At 52.5% G+C, this 23187-nt stretch overlaps 2 protein-coding genes across 2 annotated transcripts; one reads left to right on the top strand and one right to left on the bottom strand.

Moving 5' to 3' along the window:
* Positions 1-1562: 1562 nt before the first annotated feature.
* DBF4B (DBF4 zinc finger B) lies at positions 1563-12974 on the bottom strand. Its single transcript, XM_059489421.1, has 11 exons — positions 12707-12974; positions 11155-11346; positions 9697-9747; positions 9050-9119; positions 8235-8305; positions 7489-7525; positions 5665-5707; positions 4710-4826; positions 4444-4570; positions 3745-3854; positions 1563-3284 (listed from the first exon to the last, which is right to left on the bottom strand). Exons 1-11 carry the CDS (start codon positions 12815-12817, stop codon positions 2024-2026), a joined length of 2190 nt encoding a protein of 729 aa, XP_059345404.1. The 5' UTR covers positions 12818-12974; the 3' UTR covers positions 1563-2023.
* On the top strand, positions 12912-22570 carry CCDC43 (coiled-coil domain containing 43). Its single transcript, XM_059489422.1, has 5 exons — positions 12912-13338; positions 17569-17656; positions 19597-19732; positions 20109-20164; positions 21374-22570. Exons 1-5 carry the CDS (start codon positions 13108-13110, stop codon positions 21559-21561), a joined length of 699 nt encoding a protein of 232 aa, XP_059345405.1. The 5' UTR covers positions 12912-13107; the 3' UTR covers positions 21562-22570.
* Positions 22571-23187: the final 617 nt, after the last annotated feature.

Below are 23187 nucleotides of genomic sequence, written 5' to 3'. Positions count from 1 at the left end.
CAACTTTTTTGACCTTTTTGCCCCATTTTGTTATGGCTCCAAGCCCCTCTGCAGCTCAGCCTGTTATCCCCAGTGCTGGCAGAGCCACCAGGAGCTGAAACCTGAGGGGCAGCTGCCCAAGAGGGGCTCCAGCACCTTCTCAGCCACACTCAGGGGGTTCCTGGTTGGCAACTGGTCCTTTCCAGGCAGATCAGCATGGGGCAGGCAGGGCTTCCACACTGGGACCTGCTGCCCTTGGACCTTCCTCTTCCTCCATGCAGCATCAGGTGCAGCAGAGATGATCCAGCACCTGCCTGGCTCCTCAGGAGCTCTGACGCTGCCAGCCCGAGGGGGACAGTCCCTCCCAGAGCCCTTCTGGCGCTCCTCAGCACCACAGGGACAAAGAGGTGCCCAGCAGGGTGGATCTACGCCTGGTACCAAGGAAAAGCTGTTCCAGTGGAAGGTGTCCCTGCCCCGGGCAGGGGGATGGATGATCTTTAAGTCTCTTCCAAGATTCCCCATCTCCAGCCTGAACATCTCATCCAAGGTCTACAGGGTCCCCAAAAGGCCATGAAGGAGCTGCTTCAGTCCCTGAGAGAGCAGGAACTCCATGGTGTAAATCACTGGTTGGCATGAGGAGGGGACAGATGGCACTTGGGGGTCCCTCTCTCCTCCCTGGAAGGGCCAGGCTTGGTGAAACACAACTGCTGATCTCCCAGGTGAGCTCACTACCATGAGGTAACCAGTGTCCACAGGGTCACTTGGAGCTCTGGGGCCTGCAGGGGCCATTCCCCTGGGCCCAGGGCACCCTCTTTGCTGTCTGGGGGCACAGGAGGCTGAGCCCACCAGGCCAGGGGCTGGTTGGTGCTCCAAGCCCCTCTCCAGGGATCACCTTCCTGCAGGGACAGCTCCAGGGCAGAACCCTGAGCCCAGTGGGCTTTGATCAGCCCTTCATGACAGGGGCTGTAGGAGGTAAAGAACTGGGGTTTGGCTGTGGCACTGGAGAAGGATTCAGCTCAGGAGGAACCTCTGAAGCCTTGTGTGCCCCAAGTCCCTGCTCCCACTTCAAGCCTTCCCTTTGAGCCTGGAGTGTTGTCCTTCACTCAAGGACTGAACATCCCCAAGGACAGACAGACCCCACTCCTCTGGGTGCCTGGCCCACCCTCCTGGGCCCTGAGCTTTTCCTTTTCCCAACCCACACCTGGAGGCAGCTTGGCACCACAGAAGGGTGGCTCCATTCTGCTTGGAACTGCCCTTCAAGAAGCCACAGGCTGCTTTAAACACTCCAGAACATCCTCCAGCCCACCCTTGACCTTCATCCCTCAGCTCCATGCCCAGGAGAGGTGAACAAGATGTTCTCCAGGTTCTCCACACCCCTCCTTGCTGGGCACCACCCCTGCACTGGGTACAGGAGCTTCCCAGTGCCTGCTGGCCACACTCCTCTGGCAAACCAAAGATGGGGTGATGTTCTGGGGCTGGACCCCCTTCATCATGGTGTCCATTGCCCACAAAGCTTCCTCCACCCAACCCTTACTGCTCTGCTCCTGCCCCCAGCCACATTCCCACAGTAAGGCAGAGCAGAATCTCATCCCTCCATTTTATTTCAAAAGTTTGTAAAAAAATACCCAAACAAGTTAAAACCACCTGAAAATATATAAAGATAACACCCAGATCACAAGAGCACAAATCTCATCCCCATGACCCTTCTCTCACAAGTCTTTGCAGCTCTGGGGACCATGTGGGAGGAAGAACTCTGGAAGGGTAAGGAGCACACAGATGTTGGGTGGACACTTCCAGAGGCACCACTGGGTCAGTGATGAGTCTTGTAAGGAATCTGCTGGCTCTGAACGTGGCCAGCAGAGAGGAGGGAAGATCACAGCCAAGGAAGCCACTGCATCCCCACCAATTCCCACCAGGAGAGCTGCCCAGGCTGCCAGTGCTGTCCTCACTCTTGGATGGCCCTCCTGCTCCTGACACAGAGGGTGCCTTGGTGAATCCCATCCCAGCTCCCACTGAGGCTCCACAGAGCAGCCTGGAGATGCTTTTAGCTGCCAAACAACGTTCCAAGGATGGGGAAAGAGGCTCCTCGTGTCTCAGTGCAGCAGTTCCTGCAGCTCCTGTCCAGCTCCGCCTCCCTGAGCACGGAGCAGAGCTGGGACTCGTACCCGCTGTCCCTCACCCTGCCCTGGGGCTGCACCTGCAGCAAATCCCTGCCCACAGCTGGAATCCTGCAGCCCGGGACAGCCGGGAGGAGCTGCACACCCCAGTCTGACCTCGAGGAGCCCCTGCTGGAGCCGGGAGCAGCCTGGGGGCGCTGGGGAGGAGGCGGGAGGACACCGGGAGCTCCAGGGGCTGCTGCTTGTGCTGCCCTGACACAGCAGCAACATCTGGCTGCAGCCAGGGGCAGTGTGGGAGAGGGCAGGCAGCCAGCAGGGCAGCTGGTCCTGCTCGCTGTGCCCTCCAGAGCAGGCCTGCTCCCATCCCTGGGCGTGCTGTCACTGTCCCTGCTCCGGCCACGCTCAGTGACAGCGCTGGCTGCAGCTGCCTGCCCAGCATCCCAACCTGCAGCCACTGCTCCTGAGGATGCTGGCTGGGATACAGGGCCCCCAGGGCTCTGACACAGGCACAGATCCAAAGCAAGGCAGCTGTGAGGTCTGCTGGAGAGCTCTGTGCCCAGGGGCAGGCTGCCAGCCCTCCCCAAGGCAGGCAGGGCTGGCTCAGACACCTGCCCTGCACCCTGTGCCCCCATCCCAGCACCCACCAGCTCCATCTGCTCACCCAGGGGGGACAGGCCAGAACCCAGCTCCAGCCTGGGCCTCTTTGCCCCCTGGGAGCTGTGTCTGGAGCACAGCTGGCGCTTCCTGGAGGCAGCCTGGCCTTGGGGAGGGTGGCTGACAGGTTCACTTGAAGCCACTGCCTCTCTGACAGGAGTGGGTGATGCATGAGGCCCCCAGCCCAGCTCAGGAGCCAAATCTAAACCCAAAGCCCCCAGCCCAGCCTCCCCCATGGCACCATGGGCAGCACAGACCCCTCTGCTGAGCCTTGCTCCCCTTGGCAGCTGCAGGGAGCTGGGCTTTGACAAGTCCCCTCCTCCTGTGGGATCTGTGACCCTGTCCCTGGGCAGGCAGGGGGAATGTCCCTGGGTCTTCATGCCATGATCCAGCTCTGTATCTGTTATCAGCTCCACAGCATCCTGCTCAGGCTGCTCCCCTTCCTCTCCCAGCTCAGCTGGCAGCAGCTTCATTCCTCCAGTGCTGTGTGCTTGAGGCACCACACGTTCATCTGCCAGGCAGGACCAGGGCACCCTGGGAGGAACCATCAGTTAATGCTCACCCAGCCCCAGCCACAAACACTCCCCCCAGGGAGACAAAACCTCTCTCCTGCACTGCAGGGTGTTTGCAGCCCTTGCTCAGGAGCAGGGAAGCAGTTTTAGCCTGCTGAGGCTCACAATGACTCTGCTGCTGGCAGAGATGGGCAGCACAAGGGAGCTCAGGCTCCTCAGCCCAGTGCCCAGGCACAGGGGGGCTACAGAGCAGCAGGGACAGAAGAGGAAGGCTCAGCTGCCCTTTCTAATTTAGGAGGCACCAGGAGTCCATGGAGAGTTCCCTGAAGGAGAAACCCCACGGAAATGCAGGAACATCTCCCATTGTTTGTCTGAAATTTGCCCAGGAGGTACCAAGTTGGTCCTGCTTCAGGCACAGGCACCCCATTCCATGGATGTCTGCTGCCTTTGGGCTCCAGGAGTTCCCAGATCCCCAGACTTACTTGGCTGAGCCCTCCAGGAAGCTGTTGGTGAGCTGGGAGATGACACGGTCCACAGGGATGTACCGGGAGCTGTCCTGGGCAAACCTCTGGTGCTGGGGGCTCTGGAGATGCTGGAAGGTGGCAGAGACCCTTTAACAACACTCACAGCTTTGCCAGGAGGGGAATTTGCACTTCCCACAGCCTAAGAGACCAGAGGGCAAAGGGACAGAGGCAATGTCTGCCAGGTTTGGGAACACACAGTGTCCTGTTCCATGCTCCTGCTGATGAGGAGGCTGTGTCTGGATCCAAGAGAAGCCCACAGGAATTTCCCATTTCCTCCCCAGCAGCAGACTCCACCACCATTGTCTGGCACTAACAGCTGGGCTCTGAAAGCCCCCTTGCTTGGCACCTAAAAAAATCTCATCTCACCTTTCCAATCTGCCGGTGCCCCATGGAACAGACTCTTCACCTTATGGATCATGCAGCAGGATGATCCTTGAGGCTCTGGCACCCCAAGAGAGGAGCATGTGCTCCAACCTTCAAATCAACCTTCAAACCCCCTGTGCTCTGACCACATTCCCAGCTCAGAGGCAGATCCTGCTGGATGCAGCAATTCCTCCCAAAGGGGCTCACAGTGCTAACGAGCATGACACAATTAACAAAGCCTCTGAGTGCTCCCCACAACTCCTGCAAGGAACCAGCTCCCAGGGGAACCTTTACCTTCTGCAGCTCTTCAAAGGTCTCTTGGCAGCACTCACAGAACCCCCTCCTTTTCCTGGGCACGGTGACGTGTGTGGAACGAGGGCTCTTCCCCCCAGTGCTGTGCAGGGCACAGCCCTCAGCACCCCTGCAAGGGACAGCACAGGGTCACCCTGCCTGGCAGGGACAGCACAGGGCTCCCTGTGCCCACACCCAAAGGCTGGTGGCTCCCAGAGCCCAGGAACCAGCAGTGAGCAGGGTTAAACACAAAAGGAGCTGCAGCCTACCTGGCTTGGCGGGAACTGGAGAGGCTTTTCAGAGGCTCAAATGGGCTGGAGCTTTTGGGTGCCAGGAAGTTGAGGGCAGGAAAGCTTTGGAATTGGTGATGGAAGGGCCTGAATTGCCTGGAAGCAGCAGATCAGGACATCAGAGTCATGGCAAGGCTTCAGAGCTGTCCCTCCTGCAGCCTGGAGGGGCTCAAGGTGCCACCTCATTCATGGTGAGGTGGTGCCCAGTGCTCTCCAGGGGCTGTGCCAGAGTTCCCATTTCTGATTTCACATGAGAATGAAATTCTCATTCCATTGAACACATTTAAAGTGTCAAAACCAGCTCCCAGTAACAGCCCCAATGTTTTGGACAGAAGGCAAATTTGCCTGCTCAGCCCAAATTCCATTTTTTGTCCCAGCTCAGAGCAGTGCAGCATTTCCAGCTACCTCACTGTACAGGAAGGTTTTGATTCCCACATTTCTCCCCTCACACTTCACTGCATGCAGATGTAAACCCCAATATCTGACTCTTAATTGAGATGCCTTCAATGTTGCCTTTGGAATAATTAATTGGCCCCGTGGATGCTGGTAGAGTTACAAACTCCTCAGAAACACCACAGGGATCAGGTCCCCTGTGCCCAAGGCTGGCCTCAAGTTACAGGCCCTGACCTCCTGTGCTTCAATCTCACTCCTCTCTGCTGAGGGTGGATTAAGTGACCTGCTGAGGATCACACAGGGAATGTGAGCAAGGAAGGAAACTGCTGTCAAGTCTCGTTTGACACCTTTTTTCTCCCTGACACACAAGACACCTGGATTGTTTCTCTAAACTCCATCTGCCTCCCTCTAGGAGAGAATCAATTCCCAGAGTGGAACAGGGCTCTGCACAGAAGCCAGGGCAGCCTCATGGGCAGGAATGAAACCAGGGAAGGAGAGGTTTTAGGTTTTAGGGTAGGATATTTAGAAAGGTCTCATTTACCTGCTCTGGTCTTCAACTTTCAGAAAAGGGGGCTTCAATTTTCCTGCCAGAGAGAAACCTGGTTAGTTTTCCTGGCCAAATTCCCTATTAAGACACTCATTCCCCAACAGAACTGGGCTCCAGAGCTGAGTGTATCACAACTTCTGGCTCTGGTGAATGCCAAGTGGTGGCCAAGCACAGACAAAACATCTCTGGGTGACCCCAACAGCCCTGGTCCAAGTTTGCAGTGGGGTGAGCAAACCCCAGGCAGCCCAACCATGGGACATTTCCACCTTTGGAAGGGTATCCAGCCATCCCCTCACATCTTTAATGCCTCCTCAGCCACACAGCCACTGACCTAACCCTGAGCTTTCTGATTCCAGCCCCAAAAATTGTCACACAATCCCCCCACAATGTGTCACTGAGTATGAGGAGGGAACTCAGGAACTGCAGCAGCCGCAACAACTTCCAGCTCCTTTTCCTCCATTCACCCTGCCTCAAGTGCAGAACCTGGCTCATCAGCCTGGCTCAGGCCAGGATGGGGATGTCAAAGCAGCAAGAGATGCTGGAGACAAACCAAGGTGCAGCCAGCCAAGCCTGGCACCAGGACACTGCTCGAGAGCAGGATCTGGCCTCTGCTCAGCTCCCAAAGCAGCTTTGCTTCCTTTGGAGAGCAAGGACAGAGCAAAAGAGCCTCAGCAGAGCACTGAGGGAAAATGTTTTCAGAGCCAGGCTGGGAGGGGAGGTTCCAAGGTCCCTCCTGTTCTGCAGGTTCCACTCACATTACGCTCACCTTGGAAACCTGAGTCCTGATCTGGCTAAGAAACAAAAAACACCAAGGTGTTCCCACAAGGCATCTGCCTGACCCTGAAACCAAGCCTCTCCTGCCTCCCTCATGGTCTCTGAAGGGCGAGGAGTTTTGTTTTCTCATGATCCTGGCACTCAATGCTATTTTTTCCCAAAGATATTTCACCCTCCTTCCCCAGAAAGGCTGAGCCCACCTGTCCTCACCAGCCTCACCCTCTGCTTGCCTCAAATGTGCTGCCACGTCACTGGAGCTGCTATTTCAGTACAGGATCAAGTTTTTTCCATGCAAACACTGCCAAATGCTCAGCACTTCTGAGAGAGAGGCCCCAGATCCAGCTCAGATGGGTGAGTGATCCCAGCAGTGGCTCTGATGCCACTGTGAGACCTCAGAGCAGATCTCAGAGCTTGCAGGCACAATCTGAGACATCCAACAGCTTCTTGAGCCTTTCTTCAGCACCCCAAACTGGGAAATAACTCCCAAGTGTGTCTCACACACCACCCAGGCTGGAGCCTGCTCCAAACTGACACAAGTCGCAGACCCAGCTGACGTCAGCAGTGCCAATTTCAGCCCCAATTTCTGTCTAATTGCAGATGAGATGAGATGAAAACCTGGCTGTTCCCCCTCCCTCCTGCCTGCCAGAGCCATCCCCAGCTCGGTGTCTCAGCAGCACATCTCAGCCTAGCAGAAGTGAGTGGGCTGGGAGGAACACGCTCTCCTCTGCAGGATGCATTATTCCTCAAAACCTCCCTGAAGCTGCTGGATTCAACGAGCAGAACTGTTCTCTCTGTTCTGGGAGCTGGCAGCAAAGGGTTTTTAGGATTTTGAAACACACTGTGACATCAAAGATCCTCAGCTGTCCTGGGAGGCTGCAGCCAGACTCCAACAAGGAGTAACAGAGCCCATTCAAGGGGAACTGCCTAAAGAGTTGGCATATTTTGGGATTGCCAAAGGTTTTGATGCATTTCAAATTCTAAATGGAGCTTCTCCAAGCAGCTCCACGTCTGAGCATAAACAGCAGCAAAACTTCCAGGCCTTACCTCTGTGAATTTTGGATTTGGAGGCAGGGCATTTCACCTAGAGGAAAAAGGGACACATTCAGAATGGGAGCAGCACAAGCAGAGCTGCAGCAGCCTCACCCACCATTTCAGAGCTCCTGTACCACCCAGAGCACCTCCCCTCATTCTGCCTCCCAAATTACCCAGGGTTAGCTGAAATACTAGGTTAATAATATAGTATTATATTAAATATAATTATTTACTAAATTAAATATATGAAATATAATTATTTAATAAAGGCTGCCATGCTCTATCCTTACATCCCACCTTCCCTCTGACCTCTCCAATGCATTAACCAATCCTTTGGTGAGCCAGTGTAGCACCCACATCATCATCATCATCTTTGATTTGCTTGTGTGTGTGGTTTTTGCTTTCCTAACTAAATCACCTTTATCTCAATTCATGAGCTTTCTCACTTTTGCTCTCCCATCCCAGAGGATCCCAGAGGGCGGCTGTGTGGGGCTGAGTTGCCATTTGGGGTTAAACCATGACCCTTAGGGTTAAAGTCAGCATTAGCTGTGCTATGAATGCTGATATTTAGCAACAGCTGCCTCATTCTCAGCTGGATTTACCCCCAACTTTATATTCTTTGATTTTTTTCATCTTCACCACTAACGCAAGCACCAGATTGGATCCAGCATCCCCCTGACTGCCCCACTGGCACTGAAGCTGCTACAAGAACTGTCCAAACCCTGAACTGCTGCAATTGGCTGCAGGTAAATTGTTACCTCTGTCTTCTGGCACTGCTTCCTTGCTCCTGAGATGGCTCGCAGCAGCTGCTGGGCATAGGACAACATTTCTGTGCAGGTGGGATGTCAAAGAGCCAAAGCTGAGCCAGGGAAAGGAGCTGTTCCCTCAGAGTGCAGCCCACCCCCCCAATACACTGGGAAAAGCTGGAGCCTGCAGGAATGGTCCAAGAGAACATTTTGAGCCCCTCTGTGTGCTCTCTGGCAGAGCTGGAGGCTGCTGGGGCTCTGCAGGAAGGAGACACTGGCAGGAGCTGTGCAGCACACAGAGCAGAGCCCAGGGACAGGAACCAGACAGGCTCAGCCACAGCTGTATGTCACTGTCACCAGACACTCAGGAACCTTTTACTCCACACCTATTCTTAGTATCAGAGCTCCACCATCTGCCTTTCCCATCACCCCCTCCTCATCCATCATGGGGACAGGAGGTGCCTTCCAGAACAGGTCCTCAAACACCAGCACTTCCTAATTAAACCAGATCAAATCCTGCCCTTTTCATGATTGTACTTCCAGGTTAATTAATAAAAACAGTCTTTTTGGAACAAATTTTCCTAATATTCCACCTTCAGTAGATGACAATGTGCTTGCTGTTGCAAATGTGACAGTGGCACATTCTGTACACACAAATGTGTTTGAGGGCAGGATGGCATCACTCAGCCAGGCCAGCATGGCATCACTCCAGGAGATTTGCTTGCAATTTCTTCCTTCTGTTCTACTTTTCTTCCATCCCTTCTGCTCCACCTGTCTCCAAAACCCCTCATTCCCAGCAGGCTCCTGCAGCCCACAGTGAAGGATACCATCCACATGCAGGATCTGGACTCCCCACAGGCGAGCGTTGGCGAGGATGCTGCTGCCACTGCAGGTGTCCTGCACAGAGAGGTTTGGCAAAGCCCAGCTCAAAGCTCAGCTCTAAACTGAGCTCAGAGCCCTTCCTGCTGCCCAGCTGACAGAGTGTGGCTGCTACAGAAATCAGGGCACAGCAGTAAAGGATGGAGCTCATGCTTTATCCATCCCAAATTAACAGCAGCACCTTGGGCAGGTGTTTATTTAATCAGCATGAGCTTTTAAGTGGGCACTGAGATTTATCTGGGGAAACGACTGCAGGGGAGCATTTTGCCCCAGCTACATTACTTTCAGTTCTTTTTAGGCTAAAAATTCATCTAACAACAGGCCTAGTGTTAATAATTCTCTTGTGTTGAGCACCCAGCTGGCTGGGAGAGGTATCAGAGGTGTAACACTGGATGCCATGGCTCCAGAAATAGTGACCAGGAGCACTACACAACCTCCTGCAGGCCACAAGCAACTGCTTTGTGCCTTTCCCAGCCCCAGGATCTGCTCTGTCAGCAGGCCAGGGGCTCTGCAGGAAGGCTGGCACTGGTTCTGCTGTGCTCAGCAGAGCTCTGAGCACACCCAGCCCTAGCAGAGCCCATCCAAGGCTGCTCACCTGGTTCTTCATGGCCTTGTTCAGCAGCTCCTTTCCCCTGCTCAGCAGTGCCTGTGGAGAGAGGAGACATGAACAGGTCATGGCAAGGAGCTGGAGAGCAGCAATCCCTGGGGATGCCCAAAGTGCTGGAGAGCAACAATCCCTGGGGATGCCCAAAGAGCTGGAAAGCAACAATCCCCAAAGAACTGGAGAGCAACAACCCCTGGGGATCCCCACACTCTGCTAGTCCAGAGAGCCTTTCAGAGAATGCAAACTGCAGACAGAACCACTCAACTGCACCACCAGCAGCAGCCAAGGCTTGGAATTATTGACCAGCAGGGAAATGAAAGCTCCAGAGTGAGCAGCAATTTAGTTTGGAAAGTGCCTGCTGCATCATGGAATTGTTCAGGCTGGAAAAGCTCTGTAAGGTCAAGTCCAACTCCTCCCCAGTATAGCCAAGGTCACCACTGACCCATGTCCCCAGGTGCCACATCCACTGAGTTTTTAAATCCCTGCAGGGATGGGGACTCCACCACTGGCCTGGGCAGCTGTGCCAGGGTTGGACAACCCTTTCCATGAAGTTGTTTTCCCTAATATCCAATCTAAACCTGCCCAGCACAGCTTGAGGCTGTTTCCTCTTGTCCTGTCACTTGTTACCCAGGAGAAGTGACCAAGCCCTACCTGGCTACAACCTCCTATCAGGGAGTTGTAGAAAGATCAGGTCCCCCTGCTCTCCAGGCATCTCAAGATGTTGGCCAGGGTTAGGAACATCCTGGGAACTGAGCCAACAGCCTCAGCAGATTGGGTCAGCTCTTTGTAAGACAAGGGACAGTGCTGGGAGCCAGGACAGGGGACAAAAACTGGGAGAGAACTCTGCAGCTCAGCATTCCCACTGCAGGTGCTTCTGCTCCAGCTGGCAGAGATTCCCCAGGCCTGGGCTGGGGCAGCTGCTTTTCCCCAGACACCACATTCCAGGTGGGATGTTGGAGCTTGGCCACAAGGATTTGTGAGCAGAAAGCCCAGCTCCAACAGGCAAATGGGACCAGGAGAAAAATGGGACCAGGAGAAGCCCCTTCCTGCATGAGACCCTCATGGATCTCCTCCAGGGTACAGGGGCCTTGCCCTGTGACTACCCAGAGTCTGCAATGCTTTTCTCTGTCTATATTTCTGTTTTTTCTCACTACACCTCTGGGAACCAGCCATGGCCTCCACATCCTCTGCCATTCCAGATTTCCTTGATTACAGCCCAAATCTGTGACATGCACAATGATGGCAGACACAAAATGCCAGAGTATGGATAAGGACAGCCAGGGAAACAAGAACAGAGCAGGGAAAAAACCACACAGAATATTTGCTCAGAGCAGAAACAACTCCACCTTCCAAAACTGTCCCCAGATTCTGCCCTGCAGCCTCCTTGGACAAAACCTTTGTAGTTCTTACAATGTGTGGTGTCTTTGGACAAACCCTTGTAGCTCTTACAGTGTAGGGTGGCTTCTGGTGAGCTCTGTTTGGGGTTCCTTTGGGGACAGCAGTCACTGAGCTCGTGGATTTTGTTCTTTCTGCAGTTGGGTTGTTCTGCTTCTCCTCCCGAGCCCTGGGCTGGTTCCTCTTGGCCTCTCTGTTGCTGGACACCACACAGGTGACTTCTTTGCTGAGGAAGCTTTCTGTCACCTGCAGAGAGACAGAACACAGCAGCTCTGCAAGGGCCTGACCCTGAGCTGGCAGAGTTCTGCTGAACAAAGCTGGGCTCAACCCACACACAGCAGGAATATACACATTCCTATTCCTTCTTTCATTCCATACCAACCAGGAGATCCTGTGATGCCCTAGAGATTCACTGCAAATAAACCCCAGAAATTCAGATCCAGACATCCAGGACTCTGTCACCTACAGTGCTTTCAGAAAAAAAACCCCCAACATTTGAGGAAAACAACCTGGATATCATAGATCAGCTTGGAGGAGCTCTGTCCTCAGAGAGTGTATCAAGTTTTAGAAAAATAAAGGAGAAAGGGAACAACTGGGCAAGCAGCTCCACAGAGGGAGGAGGGAAGCAGAGAGATGAAACACATACACACAGCAGTCCTTCCAGCACTGGCCTGATCTGGAACACCTGGAATGTTGGGAGGGAAAAGCCAGAACAGCTGGAATGTTGGGAGGGAAAGGAGCTCTGTCCCCAGGAGAAAATAACCAGTTTTTGACAAATAAAGGAGAAAGAACAACCGGGCAAGCAGCTCCACAGACAGCAGGGCAGGAGGGAAGCAGAGAGATGAAACACACACACATCAATCCTTCCAGCACTGGTTGGAGCTGGAACACCTTGAATGTTGGGAGGGAAAGAGGTACTGTACCCAGAAGAACATAACCAGCTTTAGAAAAATAAAGGAGAAAAGGAACAACAGGGCAAGCAGCTCCACAGAGGGAGGAGGGAAGCAGAGATGAAACACACACACACACACACCAGCATTGGTTGGACCTGGAACACCTGGAATGTTGGGAGGGAAAGGCCAAAGCACCTGGAATGTTGGGAGGGAAAGAGGTTCTGTACCCAGAAGAACATAACCAGCTTTAGAAAAATAAAGGAGAAAGGGAACAACCGGGCAAGCAGCTCAACAGACAACAGGGCAGGAGGGAAGCAGAAACACACACCAGTCCTTCCAGGGCTGGCCTGACCTGGAACACCTGGAATGCTGGGAGGGAAAGGCCAAAGCACCCGGAATGTCGGGAGGGAAAAGCCAAAACACCTGGAATTTTGGGAGGAAAGGGCCAGAACAGCCGGAATGTCGGGAACGAAAGGCCGGTGCCGAGCCCAGGGAGCCCCGAGGGCCGGAGCGCGGGGACAGGGGCGATCCCCACCAGCCCCACTGTGGGGCAGCCGGGGAGGGAACAGACTCATCGGAGAAACATAAATCCCAGGAAACATTAAAAAATGAGCAGAGTTAGAAAAGGGGCGAGGCCATCCCAAGGCACTCCCCTAGAGCCCCCCGCAGTCCCGGGTCACCCCCAGCCTCTCACAGGCCCGACCCGAGCTCACCCCGCCGAGCCGCCCGATGGCCTCCGCCAGGTACCGGGCGCCGCGGCCGCTGGGCAGGTCCAGGTAGAAGGACTGCCCGCGGAGGGGCCGAGGGGAAGACGTGCCAGCCATGGCCCTGCCCGGCTTGGAGCCCGCCGCTTGTCCGTGTTTAAATTCCGCCGCCCGCCCCGCCCCGCACGGCGGCCGCGAAGGGACGCGCCGCTCCCCGCGAAGCCGCTCTGCGGGGAAAGGAGAAGCTGTGTTAAAGGCGTAGGTGGCGCAGGGGGTACACCGGGCACACCGGGCCCCGCCGCTCCGGTCTGGGCACGGCCGCACCGAGCCTGACCGCCTTGCCTACTCTCCGGCCGGCGCCACAATTTTGCCCCGCCGCGGCCGCCGTCCCCTCCCTCTGCAGGCCCAAGATGGCGGCGCCCGGCGGGGCGGGCGCGGCGCCGATGGCGATGGCGATGCCGATCGCGGCCCCCATGCTGCTCCCGGAGCCGCCGCCCTTCCCGGCATGGCTGGCAGCACGCCTGGACGCGCTGGGGCTGGACCGAGCCGTGTACGGCGCCTACATCGAGGGGCTGCTGCGGGAGGAGGAGAGCGATGAGGAGCGGCTGGAGGCGCTGCGGGCCGTGCTGGCCGCCTGCCTGGTAAGGGCGGGGGTCGCTCCGCCGCACCGGGCTAGCGGGGTCTCCCCGTCCTCCTTGTGCTGATGAACGTGCTCCTGGGTCGTGCTCCTGCCGGGGCTCCCCTGCTGCCCACAGAGGGGGCTGCGGCCTCCACAGGGAGCAGGACGGGCGGGGCGGCTCCTGGCATCACCCCGTTCCCGGAGCGGGTCACCCCCTTATGGGAGGACGCCGACAGCAGGGGGTTTTTAACCCCCACCCGAGGGTCTTGTGGGGTTTCGGGTGCTGGTTTGGGGTTCTGGTGCCTCACACCCGCCTTGTCTGTCAGGAATGGGATCCCGCTGGGGCTGGGACGGACAGGAACAGCCGTGGGTGAGCAGGGATTCCCTTTGCTCCTGCCTCATTCCCGGGACCTTTCCCAGAGCGGGTCACCCCTTTACTGGGAGGTCACCCACATCAGGGGGTTTTTAACCTTCACCCGTGAACCTTGTGGGGTTTTTGGTGCTTGTTTGGGGGTTTGTGCCAGGCTCGGGCTGCTGGGAGCTCTGTTCGTGGGGATCCCCCTGGTTTGGGTGCAGCGCTTAGGGTTCACCGCAATCTGTGCGGTCTGGCAGTGCCAGGTGGGCACCGAGAGGTGAATTTAAGGACATTACTGGGAGGACACTCACATTAGCAGCTTTTTAACCCCCACCCGAGAGCCTTGTGGGGTTTTTGGTGCTTGTTTGGGGTTTGTGCCCGCCTCGGGCTGGTGGGAGCTCTGTGGAAGGGGATCCCCCTGTTCTGTTCGTGGGGATCCCCTGGTTTGGGTGCAGCGCTCAGGGTTCACCGCAGTCTGGGCGGTCTGGCAGTGCCAGGTGGGCACCGAGAGGTGAATTTAATGGTAAATCCTCTGCCAGGAGTGTGGGGTGGTGCTGTGGTGGCTCACAGCCGCCTTGGCTGTCAGGAATGGGATCCCGATGGACAGGAACAGCCGTGGGTGGCAGCGCTTCCCTCTGCCCTGCCGGATTCCTGGAGCCAGGAGGGTGCAGGGAGGGATTTCTCTTCCTAATCCTCCCTGTATGATTTTTACAGTGCTTGTGTCTCGGGCTTTTTCATAAATGGATGTTTCATAGTTGTGGAAAATGCATGTATTTTATGATTGGCTTTTTGCAAATATTAAAAAGAATATTATATGTGTTGTGTTAGAAAGTAATCCTGTATTAATTCTCTTAAGTACTGTGTTAAATATAGTTTTAGGTTATAAAAAATGTTAAAATAGAAACAATGCTGTGTAGGATACTTTTTTAAAGAAAGGACTCACACTGAGATAGCAGCCACAGGACACCTGAATCTTTCAGAGAAAAGGAATTTATTGCTCCATTATCAGAAGAAATGAACTTCTTCCCACCTCGAAGGCGCTGTCAGGATTCAGAGGAAGAAGTTGATGATGACCAGACAGAATCCTGTGTTTGAATGGAATTTATGCATCATGTATGAAGTGTATGAATATGCAACAAGCTATTGCTTTTAAGGGTTAATCCTTTGTTAACGTGGGTCCTTTTTTGGGCTCCTGCTGCCCAGAAAAGGTACCCGGACTTTGTCCCTCTTGTCTCATATTGTCCTAATTCAATTTGTCCAAATTATTATTACTCTAATTGTATTACTATTTTTATAACCATTTTATTACTATTAAACTTTTAAAATTTTAAAAACAAGTGATTGGCATTTTTCACAATAGTGTAAAATGTTAACTCATGAGTAGTGCTGGGAACTGTCTGCTCAGTTTTCCTCCCAAATATCACTGTGGGAGCACAAATCCCACAGGGACTGTGTGGTGGTGTTCACAGGGGTCCCAGGATGAGAATCTTGACTCCATGTTTCAGAAGGCTTGATTTATTATTTTATGATATATATTACATTAAAACTATACTAAAAGAATAGAAGAAAGGATTTCATCAGAAGGCTTGAAAGGAAAGGAAGGAATGGAATGATAATAAAATCTTATGACTGACCACACAGTCTGAGCCAGCTGACTATGATTGGCCATTAATTAGAAACAACCACATGAGAGCAATCCCAGATGCACCTGTTGCATCCCACAGCAGCAGATAACCATTGTTTACATTTTGTTCCTGAGGCCTCTCAGCTTCTCAGGAGGAAAATCCTGGCAAAGGGATTTTTCAGAAAATATCATGGCCACAGGCCTTGGAGCCTGAAAGAGCCTGAGAAGCAAACGGTGCACGCTGAGGGATGGAGCCAGATGTCTTTGCAAAGTGCTGCTCTGCAGTACTGGAGGTTAATTAACCTCCCTGTAATTACCAGACTTCATTCCATCCCCATTGCTGTGCCTGGCTCTCTCCAGGCCTGGGAAGTGTGTCCTGGCTGGAATATTCCCCTTTCCTGATATTCCAGCTTTCTGCTGTTTCCCCTTTTCCTTTCTGTGCTGCTGCCAGGACTGAGCAGCTGTGGGGTTCCCTCCAGTCCAGAGCCTCATTTGCAGTTTCTGGCTCACTTTGATTTTTCTGCCATTCCTGTAAAACATTTTTGTCTCTTGAACCCTCAGACTTCATAATTATTCTTTGTAGTCTGTTCTTTTTTAATGTCTTTTTTTGTTTATTTTTAGACTATGTGCTTATTTCTGTGCTGACTGTTGAAACAGTATTTTATTTGGTGAATTTGGGGGTTTTCTTGCCAACTCTCTTCTCCGAATTCCATACACAAATTATAGGGGATTTTTTTTTTCCAATTTCACAAACACTGTTAAAATAAGGTGACATCTCAAGTGATGTCACAGACATATTTTATGAAAAATCCTTTTTCTCCTGAGAAGCTGAGAGGCCTCAGAAATGAAATGTAAGCAATAATTATCTGCTGCTGTGGAATGCAACAGGTGCATATGTGATTGGTCTCGTGGTTGTTTTTAATTAATGGCCAATCACAAGATTTTATTATCATTTTATTCCTTTCTATTCCTTGGTAGTCTTCTGATTAAATCCTTTCTTCTATTATTTTAGTATAGTTTTAATATATAATTTATTTTTAATATAATATATATAATAAAATAATAAATCATAAATAATATAATAAAATAAAATTATAAATAATAATAAAATAATAAATGGAGTCAAGATTCTCATCTCTCCCTCATCCTGGGACCACCACACAGTGGCATCTCCTCTCATGTCCATGGTTCCTCAGTCCTGCTCATGTCTTGCACCAGGGATTTTCTACCATTCCTAATCCAGAAATTTAAAATCAAGTTCTATTTCTGTCTAGTTTTTAAACCAGACAGAATCCACCTCACCTGTATTTTTCATGGTTGATTTTTTTTCTGTATTTACTGAATGCCAAACCAAATAATTTCTTGTTTGTTTGGAAATATTTGAGCTCTGTGACCTCCATCAGTGGTGTTTGCCTCTCCTGTGTTCCATGGAGCAAATACCAAATGGGCTCCAAGACATTCAGCACCTTTAGGGAACAAATTTAAGCAAGAGAAAAAGAGAAATTCTGAGCAGGAGCAGAGCTGGAGAGAGGAGTGAGAAGCTGTGAGAGCTCTGCAGGGTCAGGAGCTGCTCCAGGCACCATGGAGGGGATTCCACAGAGATTCTGTGGTGGGACCATGGGGAGGCAGCAGTGCAGCCCCTGGAGATCCACCTGGGAGCAGAGATTCACCTGGAGATCCATGTTGGAGCAGAGATTCACCTGCAGATCCACACTGGAGCAGAGATTCACCTGGAGATCCATGTTGGAGCAGAGATTCACCTGGAGATCCATGTTGGAGCAGAGATTCTCCTGCAGCTCCTGGAGATCCACCTGGGAGCAGAAATTCTCCTGAAGCTCCTGGAGGAGCCCCTGTTGGAGCAGAAATTCTCCTGCTGATCCACACTGGAGCAGAGGTTCTCCTGGAGATCCAGGTGGGAGCAGAGATTCTCCTGCAGAACCCCTGCAGATCCACCTGGGAGCAGAGATTCACCTGCAGATCTACATTGGAGCAGAGATTCTCAAGAAGATCCACCTGGGAGCAGAGATTCTCCTGCAGATCCACACTGGAGCAGAGATTCCCCTGCACTGTGTGTCAGTGTCTCTGTGCACAGTGACCAAACATCCCAGGCATTCCAGAGTCCTGTGTGTGTTCCACAGGCAGATTTGGGTTGAAAAGCTGTTCCTGAGCTGGGCCTGCAGATCCTCTGTAGCTGCTGCTTTTCTTGCCTGACTGGTGCTGTTTGAAGCAGCCAACTCTGTTCCAAATCTGAGGAGTCTCTTTTCCCTTTCTAGGAAGAAGATCTCTTGAATGATGTGTGCAGGGAGGTTGTGGAGAGGTGGTCTGACTCCCAGGTCGTTGATTCCAAAGAGGAGAAAGAAGGTAGAGTGCTAAGGGCCTCACCTCAAAGGGAATTTTGTGTTTGTCCTGCTGGGAGTTAAACCAATGCCTCTCACTCCATTGCTGCTCTTTTCACCTGGCTTGGGGAGGAGCAGCTTCACTTTGGGCTGCCCCAGCATTTGCTGCTCTTTAGGTTCATAATTTTTTCTTATTTGTGGTTTTTTTTGCCTTCTGTTGTTGTTTTTTTTTTTTTTTTTGATTTTTTTTTGTGGTGGTTGTTTGGTTATTTGTTTGTTTTGTTTTGGGTTTTTTGTTTTCTTTGGGTTTTTGTGTGTGTGTGTGGTTTTGGTGGGGTTTTTTTTTGTGTGTTTTTTTTTTCCCTACAGGATTTTTTTTCTGATGATGACATGGTCATTAAGGTCCAGCCTGAACCATTCTGTGCTTTTTTCAGAAACCTTTCCCAGCACATCCAGAGCTGTCTCTGCTCAGTGCTGGCACTGCAGCTATTATGGAATAGAAAAATAGTGCTGCTCCTCTCTGGGCAGTCTGGAAAGCAGCTGCTTTGTCCAACTGCAGTGCCCTGTGAGAGCTGAGCTGTCCCTGCTGCTGCTGCTCACCCCCCTCATTTCCTCTTCCAACATTTTCCCTTCCAGCTCTCCCTTTTTCCCCATAAATGCTTGTTGGAGGGAGCTCTGTGAGGCTGCTGATAAACTCTCACTGCTCCTTCCTGTGCCTGTGTCCATCCCTTGTCCTCAGCTGTGGGAGGTTTGTCCTGGTCCCTGTGCAGTTGGGAGGATTTGTGCTTCAAGCACGGATCAGTGACATTGCAGTGACACAGACCTGACAGGAGATTGTGACAATGGAATGTCCCTTTGGTCTAAATCCTGCTTTTTGTTGGTTTTGCATTTTCTTGTTGCAAAGAGCTCGTTGTCAGTCCCTGGTCACTGCATCAGCCCCAGCATCCATGGCTTTCCCCAGAAATCCTGGAATTCTGCTCTTGGCCTCACCTTACCTTTGGCTGGGGACAGGGAGAAGTTAATGCTGTTCTATGCATTAAATGAAATAAATTCTTCTTGAGGACAAGTGACTTGGATTGCTGGAGCTGCTCCTGACAGTGCTCACCCACAGGGATTTTTCTTGTTCTAAAAAGGCAGCACAGTGTGTGTGGATTCATGGAATTCCAGGGTGAAATTATATCAGAGGGGTTCCATAAAAGGATAAATCCCCACTGAAGTGTGGATCCACTCAGAATAAGAGTCCTGAGGATAAGTGATTAACAGACTGAAAAAAAAAATTGGTGTCAAAACCCAGATGTCAGTTTAGGAAATGGGCAGTGGAATTTCAGTGTTAAAAGGTAAATCTGTAAGGTAAAGGTAAATCAGCTGTTGATCTCTCTTGGTTGGAAAGAAAGGGAGAGCATGGAACTGATCCCTGACTTCAGGTTTTCAGAATTTCTCTTTGATGGGGGTTAAGTACATATTAAATAAACTTATTAAGCTGCTTTGAAGCAGAAGAGAATGTGATTTGGAGTCAAATGGATTTTCATTAGCCAGAGCCTGAGTGATTGCAGTTTCACTGTGAAACTCCCCTTACTCCAGGAATAAGTAACAGTGTGTGCTCCAGGAATAACAACAGTGTCTGGTGGTGGCTGGGTGCAGCCCAGGGAATTGCCCTCCAAGAGAAGCACAGGGTGCCATCACTGTCACCTCAGGGTGTCACCTCAGGGTGTCAGCTCCATGCTGGCCCTACCCAGCCCTGTGGTGGCTCCTCAGCAGCTCCATCTCTCCCAGATCCCAGCTGGAATTCCCAAAGCAGCACCACTGATGCCCTTGGGAAAAGCTCAGGGGTGGTTTTGGGTGAGATCTCTCCCTTTGGGTGGGTGCATTTCCCCTGCAGGACACGGGAGCAGGCAGTGAGTGACACCAGGGGCTTGGTGGCCTTGTCTGTGGCGTGGGCTGACACTGTCACTCCTCTGCTGCCAGATGAGGTCCAGGCCATTGCCAGCATGATGGAGAAACAGGCCAGGATAGTGGTGAAGCCCAAGGAGGTGTCCCAGGAGGAGAAGCAGAGGAAGGCTGCGCTCCTGGCCCAGTATGCCAACGTGACTGACGAGGAGGAATATCCTTTTCCTGCACTGCTGGGGGCTCTGAGAACCATCAGCTGCTCTAAACCCCCTCAAACAATGCTCTCCCAGCTCTGCAGGGTCTGCTGGGGAAGATTTGCAGTCTTTCTTCATGATAACTGCCAGGGACAAAGCATGGGAGCTCCTGGGAGGGTGTTTGTGGCACTGCCCAGCCCAGGTGTGGCAGGAGAGCACTGAGTGCCCCCATCCCTCAGCAGCTTTCCCAGGAGAAATCTGCTGAAATAATCCTTTACACAGAGAGTGTGTGGAGTGGGAGGGTTAGAAATTAACTCTTTGTGGTGCTGAGGAATGAGTTCTTCCCTGCCCAGCACAAGATCATTACTGGTGGCTGTGTTTCCTTAACTCTCTCACTGGTGGGGATGAACAGGATGGATTGACAACAGCTGTAAATATTGGATCAGAAAAATGTATCCTTTCAATTCCTGGTGACTCAGGCTGCTTGGCAGGCAGGCAGCCTCCATGGTGAGTTTCCCATCCTTCTCTCCCTGTGCTGGTCTCCCTGGGATAGGCTTTTCTCTCTGTGTCCCCTGACCTTGCTCACAGTGACAGTGACAGTCTGTGTGCTCAGAGTGCAGCACTCAGACCAACCCTGCCATTCACTGCCTTCTCCTCCCCTCTTTCCCTCTTCCACATTTTTTCAATTTCATAGATCATGCTAATTGATAAGGACAATGCTCCCAGAACATCAGGTTAATGTTGACTGGTGTCCAGAGAGGGAAATCCTGTCAGGAATGAAGCTTTGAGGCAGCTGAACACCCAGGGTTGGCAGGACCAAGGGGCCATGTCTGTCTCAGAACTGGGACCATCCTTGAGCTCCCAGCTGGCACATTTAAGATGGTAGCAGGTTTTATCACATAATTAAATATGAAAGCTAAGTTATTGGGAACATGTATTTACCTGTCTGTCTGCACACATGTGTGTACACATATGTGTTCAGACATGTCACACACAGCTGAACCCACTCGAGGCTGTGCCCTGGGTGTTTGCTTCCTTTCAGGTTTGTAGAGGTTTGATATTTATTTTTACATATCAGTCTTAAGAAGCAGTAGGCAACCTCATTTTTCTAGGAAAAAACCAGAATCACTAAGGTTGGAAAAGAAAAAGAGTCCTCTGGGATTGAGTCCAACCATTCTCCCATCACTGCCAAGGCCACCACTAGCCCCTGTCCCCAAATGCCAATGCCTGACCATCCTTTCCATGAAGCAGTTTTTCCAATATCCAACCTAAACCTCTCCTGGCATAACTTGAAGTTATTCCCTCTGTTCCCTGGGAGCAGAGCCTGACCCCCACCTGGCTGTCCCTTCCTGTCAGGGAGTTGTGGAGAATGACAAGGTCCCCCCAAGCCTCCTTTTCTCCAAGCTGAGCCCCTTCCCAGCTCCCTCTGCCACTTGTGCTCCAGACCCTTCCTTCTCTAGGAGAGAATGTTTTTTCTGGTTGGACAAACAACCAGATATTCCTTCTCCTTTCTGCATTCCTCATTGCCCAGTTCCATCCCTGCCTGGTGAGGAAGCAGGGAGTCAGAAGGTGAGGGGGGAGGTAGAACAAACCTCCCAAGTGCCCAGGCAGTGTCACAGGTGCCCTCAGGCAGAGCATTGTGAGCCCTTAGCCCTGCCCAGCATTGTTCAGAAACACCAACGTGGAGGATGTGCTGAATGCCAGGAAACTGGAGCGGGAGCTGCTGAGGGATGAGTTCCAGAAGAAGAAAGAGCAGGATAAACTGCAGAGGGAGAAGGACAAGCTGGCCAAGCAGGAGAGGAAGGAGAAGGAGAAGAAACGAACACAGAAAGGGGAGCGGAAACGGTAGCTGGTGATTTCCAGTTGGACTCTGAAAGGATAAAATTAATTCTGAATATGGTGTGTGTTTAAAAAGCAGCAAGAATTCCAGGCACGTGGCTGGGAGCAGGTCTTGGAAAGTGGTGCCTTTTTTTCCTTTTTGTTTTGTTTTGTTACATAGCAGAACAGAATCTCTGAGCAGCTCCTGGACTCAGTGTGCCCTGTGCTTGTGGTATCAGTGCTTGTGTACCAAAGAAGGGTGAAGTGATTATGTCTGTCTTGTTAAATTGATCCATTTTTACTTCTGACCACCTGGCAGCAGAGCATGGTGTAGGAGCAGCCCCTGCACTGGCTGTGGTTTGAGGTTTGAGCAGGACATGCTGCTCCAGGGCACACACATGAATTCATTGCCACAAGCCTTGAAAAATGTCTTTGCAAATCCCTGTTTGCACTGCTGAGGCCAACACTGCAGCCCTGCTCAGGCTGGGCTGGAGCTGAGATGTGTGAAACAGCTGAGCTGCAGGGATGTGACTGTGGATGAGGGAAACACCACCCAGGCAGGAGCATTGGCCTCAGCAGCAGCAAACCCCACTCCTGACACAGTTTTAAGGCTCCAGAGAGTGGAAAATGTTGCTCCCTGATGTTCTGTGGGGTGAACATGGACTGTTACTTCTACAGCTGTTGCCAGGGTGAAGCTCTGAAGCTGGGTGAGCCAGGGATGCCCTGGGGTCACTGCTGGGCACAGCTGTGTCCTGAATGCTCCTCCTCCCCCCAAAGGGCTCATCCCTGCTGCTCCAGCCTTGTTGTGGTGGTGTTGCCTGCTGGGGAAGGAGAACACTAACCCTGTGAGCTCAGGGGGGGAAGGAGGGGCTGAGGCTCTGTGCTGTTTGCTGTGGGGTGACCTGTGCTGAGCTCCTGCCCTGCCAGCGTGCCTGACTCCAGGGCCAGGCCTCCCCCTCAAGCTGCTGCTGTGTGTGTGTGAGTCTCCAGCTGCTTTATCTTTGGACTTGAATAATAAATCTTGATTGGCAAAGAAGTGATTTCCTCTGAGTGATGTTGCCATTCATGTGTTCTGTGTCCTTGCTGGCCCCTTGCCCAGCAGCAGCATTTCTCAAGGCTTGCCTTGGTGCAGATGCAGCTTCATTCATGCCTTGTTTCTGTTTCTCAGGGCTCTTTCCTGGGAGCTGGACCAGCTCGGCTGCTCCCCAGGGCTCTCTTCCCAGAGAGAACCACTGTGTTGGTTCCTGGTTGGTATTTCAGGTGGCTCAGGCAGCTGCCAGGGTGTGGATCAGGGCAGGGGGCAGCTCTTGAGGGAGGGGGTGTCACTCAGCCCCAGCTGTCACATCCAGGTGCCCTGGAGCCCTGTGCACACCCCGGGCTGAGGCTGGGTGAGGCACTGGCTGGGATCTCACCTCCTGCTGGCACCCACTTGCTCTGCCCATCCTTGTCAGCCAAAGTGGCTTTTCCCAGAGCTCTGTCACCTGGCACTGAACTGCCCAGCCCTTGGCTTCCAAGAAAATGCAAGCTGAGGGCTGGAGCTGCCTACCTGCATGGGCATGGCCCACCTGAGCCTGTCATGGCCTCCTGAGACCTTTGGTTGTGAGGGTCCAGGGAAGGGCAGCCTTCACCTCTTCAGGGGTCAGGAACAAGGGCAAGT

Source organism: Ammospiza nelsoni, chromosome 26, assembly GCF_027579445.1.
Source record: "Ammospiza nelsoni isolate bAmmNel1 chromosome 26, bAmmNel1.pri, whole genome shotgun sequence".
NCBI lineage: Eukaryota > Metazoa > Chordata > Aves > Passeriformes > Passerellidae > Ammospiza > Ammospiza nelsoni.
The sequence above is the reverse complement of the archived record's forward strand: the minus strand, read 5'-3'. Positions and strand labels throughout refer to the sequence as shown.